Here is a 16,999-nt window from a genome sequence, read left to right as displayed (position 1 = left end):
ATGAAACACTAGCTCTAACTGACTCTAACAATACATTAAAAGGATGATATACTACAATTAAGTGAAGTTTATCCCAGGATGTTAGGATTTTTCAGTATCTGCAAATCAATAAATATGATACACCATATTAACAAACTGAAGCATAAAAGCCATACAATCATCTAAATAGATGCAGAAAACCTTTTTCATAAACTTCAACATCTATTTATGATATTGAAAATGGGCATAGAGATAACACACTTCAATATAATAAAGGCCATATATGACAAGTCCACAGCTAAGCTCATACCCAAAAGTGAAAAACTGAAAACATTTTTTCTAAAATTAGGAATAAGATAAGAATGTCCACTCTCACCATGTTTATTCAACACAGTGTTGGAAGTCCTATCCACAGAAATCAGCAGGGAAACAGATATTAAAAAATCCAAACTGGAAAGAAGTAAAACTGTCACTGTTTGCAGATGATATGATACTATATGTAAAAAATCCTAAGTGAAGTCGCTCAGTCATGTCCGATTCTTTGCGACCCCATGGACTGTAGCCTACCAGACTCCTCCCTCCATGGGATTCTCCGGGCAAGAGTACTGGAGTGGGTTGCCATTTCTTTCTCCAGGGGATCTTTCCCAACTCAGGGATCGAACCAAGGTCTTCTACATTCCAGGCAGACGCTTTAACCTCTGAGCCACCAGGGAAGCCCCCCCTCCCCCCCCAAAAAAATCCTAAAGACACCACCAAAAATTTATTAAGAGTTCATCAATGAATATGACAAAATTGCAGGATACAAAATTAATATACAAAAATCTGCTGCATTTCCACACACTAATCACAAACTATCAGAAAGAGAAAGTAAGGAAACAATCCCATCTACAATTGCACAAAAAAGAATAAAATACCAAGGAATAAACCTACCTAAGGAGGAAAAAGTTCTGTGTTTGGAAAATTATAAGACACTGATGAAGGAAATTGAAGACCACATAAACAGATGTAAAGGTATACCATGTTTATAGATTGGAAGAACTGATAATCTTAAAATGACCATGCTACCCAAGGCAATCCACAGGTTCAATGTAATTTCTATCAAATGACCAATGGCATTTTTCACAGAACTTAAAAAATTTTTTTAATTTGTATGGAAGCACAAAAGACAACAAAACAGCCAAACAATCTTGAGAAAGAAAGAGCTGGAGAAATTGTGCTACCTGACCTCAGACTATACCATTAAGCTACAGTTATCAGAAGAGCATGGTACTGGCAGAAAGACAGACACACAGATCAATGGCACAGAACAGAGATCCCAGAAATAAACCCACGCACTGAGGGCTGATTACTTAGGATAAAGGAGGCAAGAACACACAGTGAAGAAAAGACAGTCTCTTAATAAGTGGCAATGAGAAAGCTGGATAGCTACATATCAAAGAATAAAATCAGAACATTCTCTAACATCAGGTAGAAAAAAATAAACTCAAAATGGATTAAAGGCCTAAATGTAAGACCAGAAACCATAAAACTCCTGGAAGAAAACATAGGCAGAAGACTCTCAACAGAAATTGTAGCAGTGTTTTTTGGATCTGTCTCCTAAAAAGGGCAACAAAAGCAAAAATAAACAAATGGAAGCTAATGAAAGTTAAAAGCTCCTGCACGTGAAAGGAAAACACTGACAAAATAAAAAGACAGCCTACGGGATAGGAGAAGACATCTGCAAATATATGATCAATAGGGGGTTAATATCCAAAAATATATAAACAGCTCAAATTAAAAAAAAAAAAAAAAAGCCCAGCAACCTGATTAAAAAAGGGGCAGAATATCTGAACAGACAATTTTCCAAAGAAAAGATCAGATGGCCAATGATCAAGGAAATATCAGTTAAAACTACAATGAGATATCACCTCACACTTGTCTGGCTGTCATCAAAAAGAACACAGATAACAAATGTTGGTGAGGATGTGGAAAAAAAAAGAGCCCTCATACACTGTTGGTAAGAATGTACATTGGTACAGCTATTGTGGAAAACAGTATGGAGGGTTCCCTCCAAAACTAAAAACAGAACTACCACATGACCCAGAAATTCCACTCCTGGGTATATATTTGAAAAAAGAAACAAAAACACTGAATCAAAAAGATACATGCACCCCAAGATTTACAGCAGCATTATATACAGCTGCCAAGATAGAGAAGGAACCTGTGTCCATCAACAGATGAATGGATAAAAAAGATGTAGTGTACACACACACATACATAATGAAATACTACTCAGCTATAAAAAGAACGAAATTTTGCCAAATGCTACTACATGCATCAACTTGGGGAGCATATTATACTAAGTGAAGTAAGTTAGAGAAAGACAAATACTGTATAATATCACATGTGGAATCTAAAAAATAAACTAGTGAATATAATTAAAAAAGAAATAGAATCACAGATATAGAGAACGAATTAGTGGTTCCCAATGGGGCAAGGGAAAGAGGGAGGGGCAAGTCGGAGAACGGATTAAACTCCTACACATGAAATAAATAAGTTATAAGGATATATTATACAGAATACAGCCATTATTTTATAATAACCACAAATGGACTGAGAGAATAAATTTCCATTGCTTCAAGCCACCCTGTGTATAGTAATTTGTTATAAGAGCACTAGGAAACTAACACAGTATTGAGTCCTGAAACAGAAATGAAGCATTTTGGCTCATCCCATACCACATATTTCACTATGGCTGAATAATAGCGGGTGGATTTCAATCTTGTTTGACCGGGATTTTCCAAGAACACATTTTAGTAGTGCGTTAAGTGAGGGATGGCCACCTGATGTGAAGAGCTGACTCATTTGAAAAGACCCTGATGCTGGGAAAGATTGAGGGCAGGAGGAGAAGGGGACGACAGAGGATGAGATGGTTGGATGGCATCACTGACTCAATGAACATGAGTTTGCGTAGGCTCTGGGAGTTGGTGAGGGACAGGGAGGCCTGGTGTGCTGCAGTTCATGGGGTTGCAAGGAGTTGGACATGACTGAGCGACTGAACTGAACTGAAGTGAGGGATCAGGGGCTTCCGAGGTCACACTAGTAGTAAAGAACCCACCTGCCAATGCAGGAGATTTAAGAGACATGGGTTTGATCCCTGGGTCAGAAAGATCCCCTGGAGGAGGGAATAACTACCCACTCCAGTATTCTTGCCTGGAGAATCCCACGGGCAGAGAAGCCTGGCAGGCTGCAGTCCACAGAGTTGCAAAGAGTCGGACACGACTGAAGTGAATTAGCATGCATGCACACAGCGAGGGATCACGCTTACAAGTGACCAAATCATAATTAAAACAAGGTTTAACTAGCTAAAAAGGTCAGCGGAGGGTGAATTACCCATTAGTGCATCCTGATTTTCAAGAAAGATAAGAACAACGATAGGGCCCATATGAGGGCAGTTCTGGAGTAACTGAAGGTAGGACTCGCCATCTGCTTTTCCATCTTGCTCTTCCTGTATATTAACTTCATAAAGTAAAGTAAAGTGAAGTCGCTCAGTCGTGTCCGACTCTTTGCCACCCCACGGACTGTAGCCTACTAGGCTTCTCTGTCCATGGGATTTTCCAGGCAAAAGTACTGGAGTGGGTAGCCATTTCCTTCTCCAGGGGATCTTCCTGACCCAGGGATCGAACCTGAGTCTCCCGCATTGCAGGCAGACGCTTTACCCTCTGATTCACCAGGGAAGCCCATTGTTTGCTATAAATGCAGTCGGTCTTTAGCTAGCAGGTGAAACCATGACTGCTTTTCTCCAAGTTTTCTCTTTCATAGAACTGAAGCACCTGAAGAAAGACTATTTCCATTCTCAGGGTCCTCAAGTCCAAAGAGCCCAGAGGAACACTTTGAGTGGCCTGAGCTGGGTTGCCTGTCCATTCCTGAACTACCTGTTGGAGCTCCATGGCCAGGCAGGTACCAGAGAGAGGGAACAATGGAGACAATCTAACGAAGAACAGCTCTGGTTTCTTTCCTTGATAAAATAGTTTCACTTTTTTTCAATTTACCCCAAATTCTGACTAAAATGCTAAAATGAAGTGAGCAATGAGGAGCTGAGAAGTAATTTTAAAGGCAGATACAGATATAATTGGAAGGATAAACAGTAGTAACAGATAAATTATCAATACACATAATACATTGATAAAGAACTTTAATGAGAGACTTCCTTGATGGTCCAGTGGCTAAGACTCCATGCTCCCAATGCAGGGGGCTGAGGTTCAATCCCTGGTCAGGGAATTACATCCCACATTCCACGACCAAGAGTTTGCTCGTTGCAACTAAAACCCAGCACAGCCAAATAAACAAATACTAAAAAGAATTACACTTTGATGTGTTCTTAAAAAAAAAAACTTTAACGAAGAGCCAATAAGCACATGAACTGGATGCTTCAATGTATGCAATTATAAATAAGACAATTTTTGCAGTTGGAATTACCAAAACAAAAAAAAATTCTCTATTTAAAAGAAAAGAATATAAGAAATTAGCAACCATTTTTATCTGAAGGTTTATTTTAAAGAAGCTTTTATCTTTGGGTAGTAAAGGCACTATATTTCATTCGCAGTAAACATGTGACTGTATTGTGTGAGCAGGGCACTGAAGTGCCATGAAATTGCTTCATGAGAGAATTAAATTCAATATACAACCTGTAACTTTCTTAGACACAGAAATCATTACTTACCGTAGCACTGGGGTTCCTATCAGCTCGATTTTGTTCAAAAGAATTTATTTTATGGGTACTCATTTCATCAGTGTCAGCAACGATATAATGTCTAGGAGAATAAGCATCGGACAAGTTCTCCAGCAGCCTTAGGATCTCAGTGGTATGCCCACCTGGGAAAAAATATTGGAAGGCCTAAGATGAAGAAACTTGTAATGGACATATCCATCTGATGATGTTATCCTAATGCTAAGTTTTGTGCATTTCTCAAAATACAGAAGGAATATTTGGAAACAATAATCTGTGCCCTTGTACAAATACTACTTCTATATGGGGGAAGAGGATAATAAATGTATAAAAATAAAATCAGCACCAGCAGTAAGTCATGCTACTGTACTAGCTGAAGAAGGTATGAAGAAGTATAAGACACTGTACTGTGCATGCTCAGTGGCTTAGTCGTGTCCAACTCTTTGCGACCCCATGGACTGTAGTCCACCAGGCTCCTCTGTCCATGGGATTGTCCCAGGAAAGAATACTGGAGAGAGTTAGCATTTCCTTCTCTAGGGGACCTTCCTGATGCAGGGATCAAAACTGTGTCTCAAGTCTCCTGCATCAGGCAGATTCTTGGCCACTGTGTTACCTGGGAAGCCTGGTATAAGACACAGGTCCTGTTATCAAGAAGTCTGATGGGAGAGGGGCAAGACACACACAGGTATATAAAGAGTGACACAAGACAGCAAAAAACATTAAAATGAGGGGGACGGGCAAGCAAACTGTTAGGAAAAGCAATGCCCTCAGCATAGAGAAGATCCCTGGTAAAGGCTGAGATGACTTAAAAGTGAAGCTAATGGGCAGACAGGTATAGGGGTGCCACTGGGTGGGGTGGGATCATTAGGACATGAGAAGACAAGATCTGGGATGGGTGTTCAAGGCTTGGTGGGAACACTGGGAAGAAAGATGAGGGTGAAGTAAGGTCAGCAAAGTAGGTTGGAAAATGGGAAGCAGCTGCTGAAGGCTTCCATGTTGTGAAGTAATATTAGGCAGGCATGAGCGCTGATTGCCAGGGCTCAGATCTTTCTAAGGAAGGCTTTTGTTCAACACCTCCCAACAGAGGTCTCAGCTCTCTGCAGGTCCTCAAATATTTACCAGACTTCACCCAACCACTGTGTGTTCAATTTCTGAAATTGTACAATCTTCAAATTTTTAACACTTTAATTTTAAAACCATGAATTTAAAAATCAACCGTGTTCATTAAGGTTTCTTTCAGGGGAAAAGAAATCAAAAGAACATTTATTTATCTCATTAACTATATGCCAATTAAGCAAGGCAATTGAACTTCTTAAGAATGAGCCTTATCATATCTATTTAATTGCACAATCCCTTGGCCTCAGCCAGGTTGATGTCTTTAACATTCTCTGTGTTCATCTTATTTGTTACCTCTTCTTTGCTTCTGGTCATGCTACAAAGCTCCCCTTGCCTCACCTCCCTGTTGTAAGAAAGCTTTCAATAGAGATACAAACAAACAAATAGGATAATCAAACAAATTAAGTATGTGTTTTCTCGAAGCACATATATTTTCTTATAAGTAGAAAGGGAAAGATTACTCTCTAGATCCCAGAAGGAATTAGATATAGAAATGAAGTCAGCACAGAGTAAATATAATGGGAATTAGAATCATACTGTAATTTAATAACTTGTCACCCATTTTCTTCTGTGAAAGTGAATGAAAGTGTTAGCTGCTCAGTCATGTTTGACTCTTTGTGACGCCATGGACTGTAGCCCACCAGGCGCCTCTGTCCATAACTTGTCACCCATCTTCTTATGCAAGTAATTCATACACCTCATACTCATCTTAGAATTTTTAACTTTGAAAAAGTGTGGTAGTTTGCAAAGTAGGTACTTATTTTCACAGCTGGAACAATTAAGGATAAAACCTAATATACACAACATCTTCCACTGCAGTTAAGACTTCATTTTACCTGCTTTCATGGTCTTTTTTCCTTTTTCTTTAAAGGAAACTCTCACTGAATACATTCTTTGAAAATTTAACCTTGTTACTGAATCAAGTCATTAAAATGATGGGCTTTGTCTTCCATTTTACTCTTTCATTAAGATTTATTCTTTGGGAATGAAATCCTCTCAGTTCTATCTTAAGATCGCAGTTCTATCTTAAGATACCCAGAATGCAATCACTTCTAACTTCCTTTGCAAGCATCCTGGTCCAAACCACACCTCTCTTACATGGATTTTGACTATAGCTTCCTGGTCTATTCCCCTCACTGCCTTTGTCTATTTAAGTATCCACTATAGTCTATTCTCAACACAGCCTCTAGAGTGATCCTATTAAAAAGAGTTGATCAAGTTATTTCTCTCTATTCAAAACCCTCCAAGGGCTCCCCTTCTCATATGGAATAAAAGACTTTTTGTAAGCTCTTGGGCGTCATCTGCTTCCTCCCCACCTTACGCAGTCTACCCCAGCCACTCTGGTGTCCTTGCTGTTGGGTATCTGTCATCTCCCCAAAGAGGCTTTCCCTGACAATTCTATCTAAAATGCAACTTCCTTTCTCTACATCATAGTATTTATTGCCTGTAACTAACTATATAGTTTATTCATTTTTTTCTGTTTTGGTCTCCCCCACCCTTGCCCCAAAAGAAGGTAAACACCATGATAGCAAGGGCTTTTATTTTGTTACTGCTGTACCTCCAATGACAGATAATTTAATATTACATCTCAAATTGTCTAAGCAGGTCACATGTCTTTGAAACATATGGTATTTCAAAGACAAATAGTAATTTTGATCTGTATTCTTTAAACAAGTGATGCATTATGGTAAGATTAAGCATTTTTTGGTATTCAGGGTAAACAAGGAAAATGCCTTCCCCACCCTAAATTTTGGACATGAACTATTAAATTATTTATCTAACTACAAATCTTTCTTTGGTTTGGATGACTTTTGGAGGTCCTTGACTCTTCACACCCTCGAAGGTTTGAATGACAGAGGGCACCACCTGCCAAACAAATTCTCAATTTTAGTTCTGGTTCCCAGTCTACCAAATCTAATGATGTTAAGTGAATGGCTCGAACATCCACTCTTCCATCCATTTGCTCAAGCCAGAAACTCAGACATCACTCTTGAGCCTACCTTCCCATCACCCTCCACTTCCAACCCACAAGTCCAATGATTTTTATCTCTTAAATCTCACTTAAATGCATATACTTGTCTCCATCCCCTCACTCATCAACCCCAGTCAGACTGTCATCTGTCACCTGAAACATTCAAAAGACTCCTATTTGTCTCCCTACCTCAGTCTTTGTCAAGACATTCTCTTGACAATGCAGGCTGAATAATCTCTGTGAAAGCTCAGATTCAACTGGGTCACTCTCCATTTAAAAATTCTTTAAAAGATCCCTTTGCTACTAGGACTATCAAAAGTCATCACTTATTAAATGTATTACTATGTGCCAAGCACTTTGCTAAGCACTTTACCACTACATTTACTCTCTCACCTCTTCCTAACTCACATTTTTCAAAGTGGAAATAGAAGGCTCAATGAGGTTAACTAATTTGCCCAAGATCACCAAATTAGTAAGTGGCAGAGATGTGATTTAACTCCGGTATTATGTTAATTTAGAGGTAAGTGATCCTAATGATTACACTGTAGGAAGCAGTGGAGTAGTGTCCCTTGCTCTATTTGTCTGTGTTTGGGGGGTGTTAGAATACCCTCTCCGATCATTACCTCGCCACATCCAACTCACTGCAGGAGTGCTCTCTCACATCTGGCCATCCCAAGTGCCATGGCTTTCTTTACACACCTTTCCAGACCTCAAAGACCCAGCTCTCCCTTATCTGGCTAATTCTTAGTCTTTCAAGTATCCGTTTAGACATCACTTCTTCCAGGAAGCCTCCTGTCTCAGGTTCAGATAAAGTGATGCCCAGTGTGAACTCACAAAGCAGTTTCTACTCCCAGGTTACAGCACTTCTCTCATTGTGGCAAGGATCCATTCTGGTTTTTGTTTTCTGTTAGTTTTTCTATATTCTCCATTTCATTCACAGCTGTTCCCTCACACCTTTCAGCGCTTGGGACACAGTCAGCACTCCACAGCAAGTAGCATTAATCAGTTTTGTTATTTTCAGGGCTTAGTTTACTGCCTGCCCTCTCTCCCATGGCTCAAAACAATTAAGTGAATAAACTAATGAATTACACGTGAACATAGGTTTAGAACACTTGCTAATACTATAAATAATAATCTTTCTGAATGCAATCTTCTGGCATTTCTGTATGTACATAGTGTGGGTATGTATGGCTCTCAGAGCTGTCTATTTAAACTTGTAAGCGCCTACAGAGTTGGCCGATTCCGTTTAGATTGCATTATCTGACTGTACAGATTGTTGTTCATTCCCTGACACAACATCCTGAGGTGTGTGTTGTTCTCCTGTTAGTAGGTAATTGCTTCTACACTCGCAGATTTTGTATATGTATACTTATAAATGCGACGATTCGGTTTGTCTCGTTTTTCATGCAGTAACTGTGATTCCTAAATTAAATCCCAAATGTCTAGATTAATAATGCAAAACAACAATGTTTATTCAGGGAAATTTCATGTTGCATCAAGAGGCTTCTGTGTCATCTTTGGTAACTGATACTTACTTTGTTAGAAAAATATACGCTACAGAAAAGCTTATTACAGACAAGTGTAAATTACGCACTTGTCAATAAACGCGCGGCCTGCGGCACATTGACAACAAACCAGCGTTTTGCCCAGACTGGGCTGACTTGAGCCAATCACGCAGACAAACTACAAATCTCAGCATGCAAAGCTGCAGAAAGTCCTACAGGCGCCGCGAACAGCGCCGCGGTGGACACCGGGTTTTGTAGTTTCCGACCCTAGGCCGCCAGTCACGGCCCGTATACTCACCAGATCCAGCCACTACCAAGAGGCTGAGAGACCGCCGAGGCACAGGAGCGCGAGGACTCAGGACTACCCACAGCCGCACTGCCAGCAGCAGCAAGGCCAGGGCTCCTGCAGCCGCCGCGAGGATAAGCGCACCACTCATTCAAAGAAAATACGCATGCGTGCTATCCCGGTGCCGGCCGCAGGAGCGGTCAGAGTTCAAATCTACGGGATCTCCCGAGACTCAAACTCGAAGAGTGGGCGTCTTGATGGGCGTGGCTTGCTTGAGGTGGGAGGAGTTCAAGGCCAGAGGCGGAAGCCGGGCCTCAGAGCGCTCCGCTGGCTTCCGGGGGGTTTCTGCTAACCTACAGCCAGTGCATAAACTGAAATTCACGGATTAACGCGCTGGAGAAGTTTGGTTGCAGCTCATGAGAATGTCAGGCCACCTATGCGCCCTAAAAACCCGGGAGTGCCCAAGTTAGCAGGTGTTCCAGCTTTACCAACTTTGTGACTTCCACCTGAGGCCAATGGCATACATCGCCGTTTTTCTTTATGAAACGCCGAGAGAAATGTTTCTGTTGCACATGCGCAGCTACTGAAAGTGTTTGCCAGTTAAAGGTACCTTTGTACAGAAAGTTGAATATAGGGTCTTCGTTTTTCTCCTCTTTCCCAACACTCAGGCTTTTCATTTTTCTAGACGTTTTCACAGATCTCAGTGTTGACCAGAGTAGCTGAGGGTGATCACCTCAGGTTACGCCGTGATCCTGAGAGGAGTGGACGCCCAGGGGCTCAAGGCGGCTGGCTAGAGATAGCATCATCCTATTCAGTTAGTTTTAACATAAAGGCAACACCTCCCCTATCTCAATTTTGCTTAATTTTGTGTTTACTTAATTCACATTACAGCAATATAAAAATACTGAGAGTAGAGAAGCCCCTTCACCTCACGTGTGATTTGCCTTCAGTCCCCCGTGGACTTGTAGGTTAGATAGGACAAGTGTACAGAGGAGTAAACAAGTCCAGAAAGGCTGAACAGCTTCCCCAGGTGAGGTAGTAGCAGATCTGGATTTAGACAGTGGAAACTCCAACTCCTGTTTACATTGTGTATTTCTTTGCTAGGTCTTTCCTGGTGGCTCAGATGGTAAAGAATCTGCCTGCAATGCAGGAGAACTGGGTTCCATCCCTGGATCCTGGGTCAGGAAGATTCTCTGGAGAAGGAAATGGCAACCCACTCCAGTATTCTTGCCTGGAGAACTCCATGGACAGAGGAGCCTGGTGGGCTAAAGTCCACGGGATCACAAAGAGTAGGACACGACTGAGCAACACGTTCACACATTCCTTTGCTAAATTCAAACTTGCTTAGATCCTAGAACAGTGTTTTTTAAAATGTGACTTCTAGGGTACAGTAGGGAGCTACTGAAACAGAATCTCCAGGGGAGAGACCTGAGATCAACTCATCTAACCAATCCGTCTATTTATATAAGCAGGCAAGTTTGGGAAATATTTAGGGACTACGTAGCATCATTTTCTGGCTAATGGACCTTGCAGCATGTCCTGTATTCTATCAAATCCTCTTAACCCTGTATCCTCATAATAAGGTCATAAGGTGAATATTATTTTTGCACTTTACAGATAAAGAAAAGGATTCTATAAAAATTAAATTGCTTCAGATTACTTCACTGGTAGTGGTGGAGAAGTTTTATAATTGTGGATTTAGAACTCAGGGCCTCTCAAATTTTGATAGCATCAGAATCCCCTGGGCTTAGGAGTACATAGATGAAAGTCCAGAGGTAGAGCCTCTGGCTCAGTATGAACAACAGCTTAAGAACATTACAAAGGATATAGTTTTCTTTCATCTGCCCACTCTGCCATTCCCAGCAATGGCTTCAACTTAAGGCTGTTTCCCTTCCTACTTAAAAGCAGATATTAGTGGTCTCAGAAATTACATCCAGATAGGGTGGTCTCCAGATTTCAAGAGGTTATCTTGTCATCGCCCCCCCTCCCCTTTTTTTTAAGAGTGAGGAAACCTTTTCCAGAACCTCTCACAGAAGACTTTCACTCTCTGGCCATGTTTATATCACCTGCCCATTCATCAAAGGAGTGAGACCACAAAGCTGGCTGGGGTAGGATGGAGGATGCCATACAACTCACCTGTTGTATCTGGCTGTTTGGTGTTGGGTGGGTGCTGAACAAAATGGTCATCCTGTTGGAGAGGAGGAAGTTGGAGGAGGGTGGAGGAGAGAGAATTGTTGGGTAGGCAAATAATAGTGTTTGGATTGCTGCGGAGATAGTATGTCTGAGGTGGTGTTGTAAACTGAACACAGGCAATGCAGATGTTGGACATATTGATAATGTCTAGAATCCAAGCCCCAAGAGATACCCCTGCATTCCCTACTACCCATCCCCTCACTACTGGAATTACCTGTACCTGTATGAAAAATCAGCTTGCCCACACTTAGTTGCAGATGGAATGAATAGGGGGTGATCAAGCGTTTTAGTGACTACCAGTAAATGCTGAGAATCAAAGAAGGTGGAGTAGCAGACATTGTTGGGAGTTATTGGTTGAGTTATTTTGAATTAAGGCTGACAAGGAAGTTGAGGAAGCAGGGAGGAGCTGAGTGGCTGGCAGGGACAGAAACCAAGTTGGGAACTCCTGAACACATAAATGTCTGCTCTGTGAGCTGAGTCCTGTGGGCTTGACAGGCATGGAATATAATTAAGATGCCAAGAAACTATACTGGATTAATCAGAAAAGGCTGGACTGATCAGGAAGGAGCAACGAAAACTTCTTTTGGGGAGGTAAGCTACACTGATGATGCAGATAAATGCACAGAGGTTAAGTGTATGAAAGTGTGAAAGTTATTAATAATTGATAAACTGAATAGTAATATTGAGCTGTAATCAATCCCAAGTAAAGTCTGGAAGTGATTTTTATTGTCTTAAATCTGTTTTCTAAAATTTCTTTAACAAGTATTATTCATGAATATTTTTAAAAGTAAGATTATTTTGCACTATTGAATAGCATTATACTTATTAATTTTTTTCAACATATTTAATGTACACATGCTGTGTGCTATGTTTCGGTGCAGGGGATTGTATATGAAAAGGACACTAATCCAGACAGAAACCTTAGACTAGGAAGATGACAGTGGGAGGCAGAAGAAGGAAGATTTGACATATATTTTATATATAGAGTCAGTAAGACTCATTGATGGATTAACTATTGGGAATCAAGGTGACTCCTAGATGTTTGGCTTGAAAACTGATTGGGTGCTGTCATGCCAAGACTAGACAGACAGGAAGAGAAACAAGCTTTTGTGGGTAAAGAAAGGGGAGGAGGGGATGAAAATGAAGTGTTCTGTTTTGGATGTTAGTTTGAATAGCCTGTTAAACATCCTAGTGGTTGTATCAGGCACTTTATGTATAAATCTGAAGTCTGGGTTAGAGCCAGAGGTGTAAATTTCGAATTCAACATAGATGGTGTTTAAAGCCTTGGGACTAGCTGGGTGAGATCACCTAGGGAAGGAATTTGGGTCAGTCGGGTCCCAACAGAAGTTTCTGCAATGACGGAAATGTTTTGTGACCATGTTGTCCACTAGACACATTCACCTACTGTGCCCTTGAGATGTGGCTAGTGTGATGGAGGAACTGAACTTTTATTTCATTTCAGTTATTTTAAACTTAAATAGATACATTGGCATTAGCCAATAGCTAGTGTATTAGACAGCTCAGAGTAGAGAAGAGTCTGGGGTCATTAATATTTAGAAATCCAGTCAAGGAGATTGGGCCAGCAAAGAAGATGGAGAAGGAAAAGCCAGGGAGCCAGGGAGGAGAATCAGGAACAATGGTGTCCACAAAAACCACAGGAGGAAAACGATTCAAGAATAGGAGTCCAGTTAGCTATGTCACATGCTGCAGATAAATCACATCGAGTGACTTGGGAACAAATTAGTCACTGGTAGTCTAAACAGGAACAGCATTTCCATGGAATTGTGGTAGTGGAAGGCAGATAGAAATGGGCAGAGGAGAGACTGGGAGATGCAGAAAAGCAGCATCTGTACATAGTTGTTTCAAGTTTGTCTTTGAAGGGGAATGGATGAATTGGATGGGAAATGGAGGAGAATTTGTAGTCAAGGAAACATTTTTTTCTTTAAAAAGTTAATTTATTGATTAATTAATCAATTAATTAATTGGAGGCTAATTACTTTACAGTATTTTGGTGGTTTTTGCCACACATTGACATGAATCAGCCATGGGTGTACATGTGTCCCCCATCCTGAACTCCCCTCCCACCCCATCCCATCCCTCTGGGTTGTCCCAGTGCACTGGCTTTGACTGTCCTGTTTCAGGCATTGAACTTGGACTGGTCATCTGTTTCACATATGGTAATATACATGTTTCAATGCTATTCTCTCAGATCATCTCACCTGCGCCTTCTCCCACAGAGTCCAAAAGTTTGTTCTTTATATCTGTGTCTCTTGTTGTCTCATGTACAGGGTCATCATTACTATCTTTCTAAATTCCTTATATAAGGGAAACATTTTTAAGATGGAAGTTAATTGTCATATTCAGTTCAGTTCAGTCACTCAGTTGTGTCTGCCTCTTTGCGACCCCATAGACTGCAGCACGCCAGGCTTCGCTGTCCATCACCAACTCATTTTGATGTTAAAAATAATCCAGTAGAGGCAAATTGATGCAGGAGAGAAAGGGAATGAGAACAGGAACACATTTATTTATTTTAAATTACTTACTTACTTATTTATTTTTATTTTTGATTCCACTGGGTCTTCATTGCTGTGCATGGGCTTTCTCTGGTGGTGGGAAGTGGGGGCTGCTCTTCAGTTATGGTAGGCAGACTTCTCATTGCAGTGGCTTCTCGTTGCAGAGCACAAGTTCTAGGGCACGTGGGCTTCAGTAGTTGTGGCTCTCGGGTTCTAGTGTGTGTTTTCAGCAGCTGGGGCTCACGGGCCTAGTTGCCTTGTGGCATGTGGAATTTCCCCAGATCAGGGATTGAACCTATGTCCCCTGCATTGTCAGGCGGATTCCCAACCACTGGACCACCAGGGAAGTCCTGTAATGCATTTATTTTAAAAATGAAAAGGATTGGAATCTTGAGGACAAGGGGAGTGGTTGGGCTTTGATAGGAGGGACCCTTATTCCATGGTTACAGGATGGAGGGCAGGGATATGGATACGGTACTGGGAGGTTTGTAGAATAGAGAAGGGTGTGGAGACTTGGGTGCAGATGAGTATAAGGAGCTCAAGAAGAAAGAATGCATGAATTAGGCATCTTGAAGAGTAATTGGCATACTTACCAGGATCAGCCTAGGATTTCTGAGTGGATTGGGATGCCCATTTGTAGCTTGAGATAGCAAATATAGAGAAAAGCCAGTTGGTATGATTTTGTCTCCCCCACCACTGGAAAAGGCGAGCAGTTGGCTTTAACCAGAGTTAAATTTTTGACAGGTGAATACATTAGAGAGGTTCTTTTCAAGGGACTGAGGTCCATGGAGTTTTCTCTGGACACAGTGGAAAGTGAAGACAGGGCAGCGGTGGTGGGACTGTGGATGAGTTGTGGAAGAGTATAAAGTCAGTGGATTGGAGGCCTAAAAATGTTTAAAAATTGCAATGAAAAGAGTCAGCGAACTTTAGAGATAAGAAGTGGTGGTCAGCAAATGAGATGCTTGAAGCCAATATTGTTATTGGTGGTAGTAGTTAGGGTGTGACAGTATGAATGGATGAAAAAGATCACGGGGTGGGGGTGCACACCCAAATGGATGCTGAGGTCACTAAGGGGCAGAGAGGAAGAAAATGAGCTAGGAGTTCACATCTTCAAAAAGTAAGAGGTTGAAAGATGATAGCAACCCAAAAGAGCATTTTTAAAAAAAGGATATTTATTTATTTGGCTACACTGGATCTTAGTTGCAGCACTCAAGAAGGATCTTCTATCTTTGTTGCCACATGCAGGATAGAATTCCCTGACCAGGGATAGAACCTGGGACTTCTGCATTGGGAGCACAGAGTCTTACCCATTGGACTACCAGAGAAGTCCCCCCAAAAAGCATTGGTTTTAAGCTAGATATGTTCCATCTGTCCCCCCAGATCCACATTTCTCCATCGTGCTCAGTGCCATGGGAGCTCAAACCTAGATTAAACCAACTGGGTTTTTTTGCTCTCTGGTTCTGGTTGGGTTTGGTGAATGGGGATCCTCAGAAGATTGGATGGAGGGAGGCTGTGTCCCTGAACTCGGATCTCTGCTCTTCAGCGTGGCTTTGTCTACACATCTGTCTCCTTCTGGGTGCCAGCGCTCCTTTTTCTTGTTCCACCAGGCCTAGGAATGATGATAGTTCCACTGATACTAACATGAGTTGCTGCATGACCTCTTGTGCCTTCCTTACCTCATTCACACCTTTGTAAATATGTTGACCTTTGAACAACACAAGTGGAGCCTTTTCAATAATAAGCACTTCAGTATTCGTGGTCTGAAGGTGGTTGAAATTGTGGAGGCAGGAAACACAGATATGAAGGAATCATGGATATGGAGGGCTGACTATAAATTATACTAGAATTTTCCACTGTACAGAATGAAAACTCTAACCCCCACCCTAGGGTTAGGATTTAGGGTTAGGGTTAGGGTCAGCAATGAGTTGACCTTTGTTCAAGGGTCAACTGCAGTCCCTTTATTAAATCATCTTCAAATTAACCAAATACAACTGTGCCATCTGCATGCCATCTGTTAGGGACGCTGATATAGGGTGGTACAACAGCATGACTAGAACTTCAGAGGAGCTGAAGTTTTTGAAAGAAGAAGGAGAAATGGTTTGGAAGCAGTGATGGGGTCCAAGAGTAGTACCTTCCCCACCTCCTGTAAGGATGTGAGAATCAGACAGCCTCTGTTTGAGAGACATATTGAAGAAATGTGAGAAAGTGAGTTTTCAGCTTATGCAGCAAAGTGAAGAAGACATTCAGAAAAAAGTTGAAGGTTCAGGGAAAATTTGCATTTAAGATCAAGAGGTCCAAAGGTGCAGTGAAAGGGTTTGTAAGGTGGTGAGGAATGCCATTTGGGTCAGATTGGGGGATTTACAAGTAAGTACAGAGATGAGGCTTCTGGCTCATCTGGGAGGCTTCTGGATTGAAGTAAAGAGGGTTGAGGGCAGGGACTCAATTCATTCTCATCCAGGTGTATTAGTACCTGTTACATGCTGCACTCTGTGGGCAGTGACAGTTAACACCCCAACAGTGACTTTACAGTGATCCTGGTTATATGAACTGTGTTCGTCTTACCAGAGCCTCCTAGAGAAAAGTCACCCTCCCATGCTCTCTTGGGCTGCCTTGAGGTGTGGGCTGCCACGAAGCCTAGCAGCGAAGCTCTTCCCACCAGAGTTCAGCAATCTTCAATCCTAATGAGGGTGGTAAAGAAGAATGAAGCTTTTCTGCAAGAGCCAGAGA

The 16,999-nt window shown here is 41.5% G+C and overlaps 2 protein-coding genes across 3 annotated transcripts in view; one reads left to right on the top strand and one right to left on the bottom strand.

Annotated features, from left to right (window-relative positions):
• The window catches only part of ALG14 (ALG14 UDP-N-acetylglucosaminyltransferase subunit), a 96,535-nt gene extending 86,725 nt beyond the window's left edge, over positions 1-9,810 (bottom strand). The window contains exons 1-2 of the mRNA XM_061121325.1: positions 9,579-9,810; positions 4,682-4,833 (exon numbers count right to left, since the gene is read on the bottom strand). Of these exons, the coding sequence (XP_060977308.1) occupies positions 4,682-4,833; positions 9,579-9,717 (291 nt within the window). The 5' untranslated portion in view covers positions 9,718-9,810. The remainder of the gene's footprint in view (positions 1-4,681; positions 4,834-9,578) is intronic.
• Positions 9,811-10,034: 224 nt separating this feature from the next.
• Positions 10,035-16,999, top strand: part of TLCD4 (TLC domain containing 4) — a 112,995-nt gene continuing 106,030 nt past the window's right edge. The window contains exon 1 of one of the 2 annotated variants that reach the window (XM_061121323.1): positions 10,035-10,172. The gene's annotated coding sequence lies outside the window, so the exon portion shown is untranslated. Of the gene's footprint in view, positions 10,173-11,805; positions 12,351-16,999 lie in introns of those variants that run through there. The other variant, XM_061121320.1, reaches the window with a different exon arrangement.

The sequence above is a fragment of the Dama dama genome, chromosome 20 (genome assembly GCF_033118175.1).
Source record: "Dama dama isolate Ldn47 chromosome 20, ASM3311817v1, whole genome shotgun sequence".
Taxonomy (NCBI): domain Eukaryota; kingdom Metazoa; phylum Chordata; class Mammalia; order Artiodactyla; family Cervidae; genus Dama; species Dama dama.
This window is presented reverse-complemented; position numbering and strand designations above follow the sequence as displayed.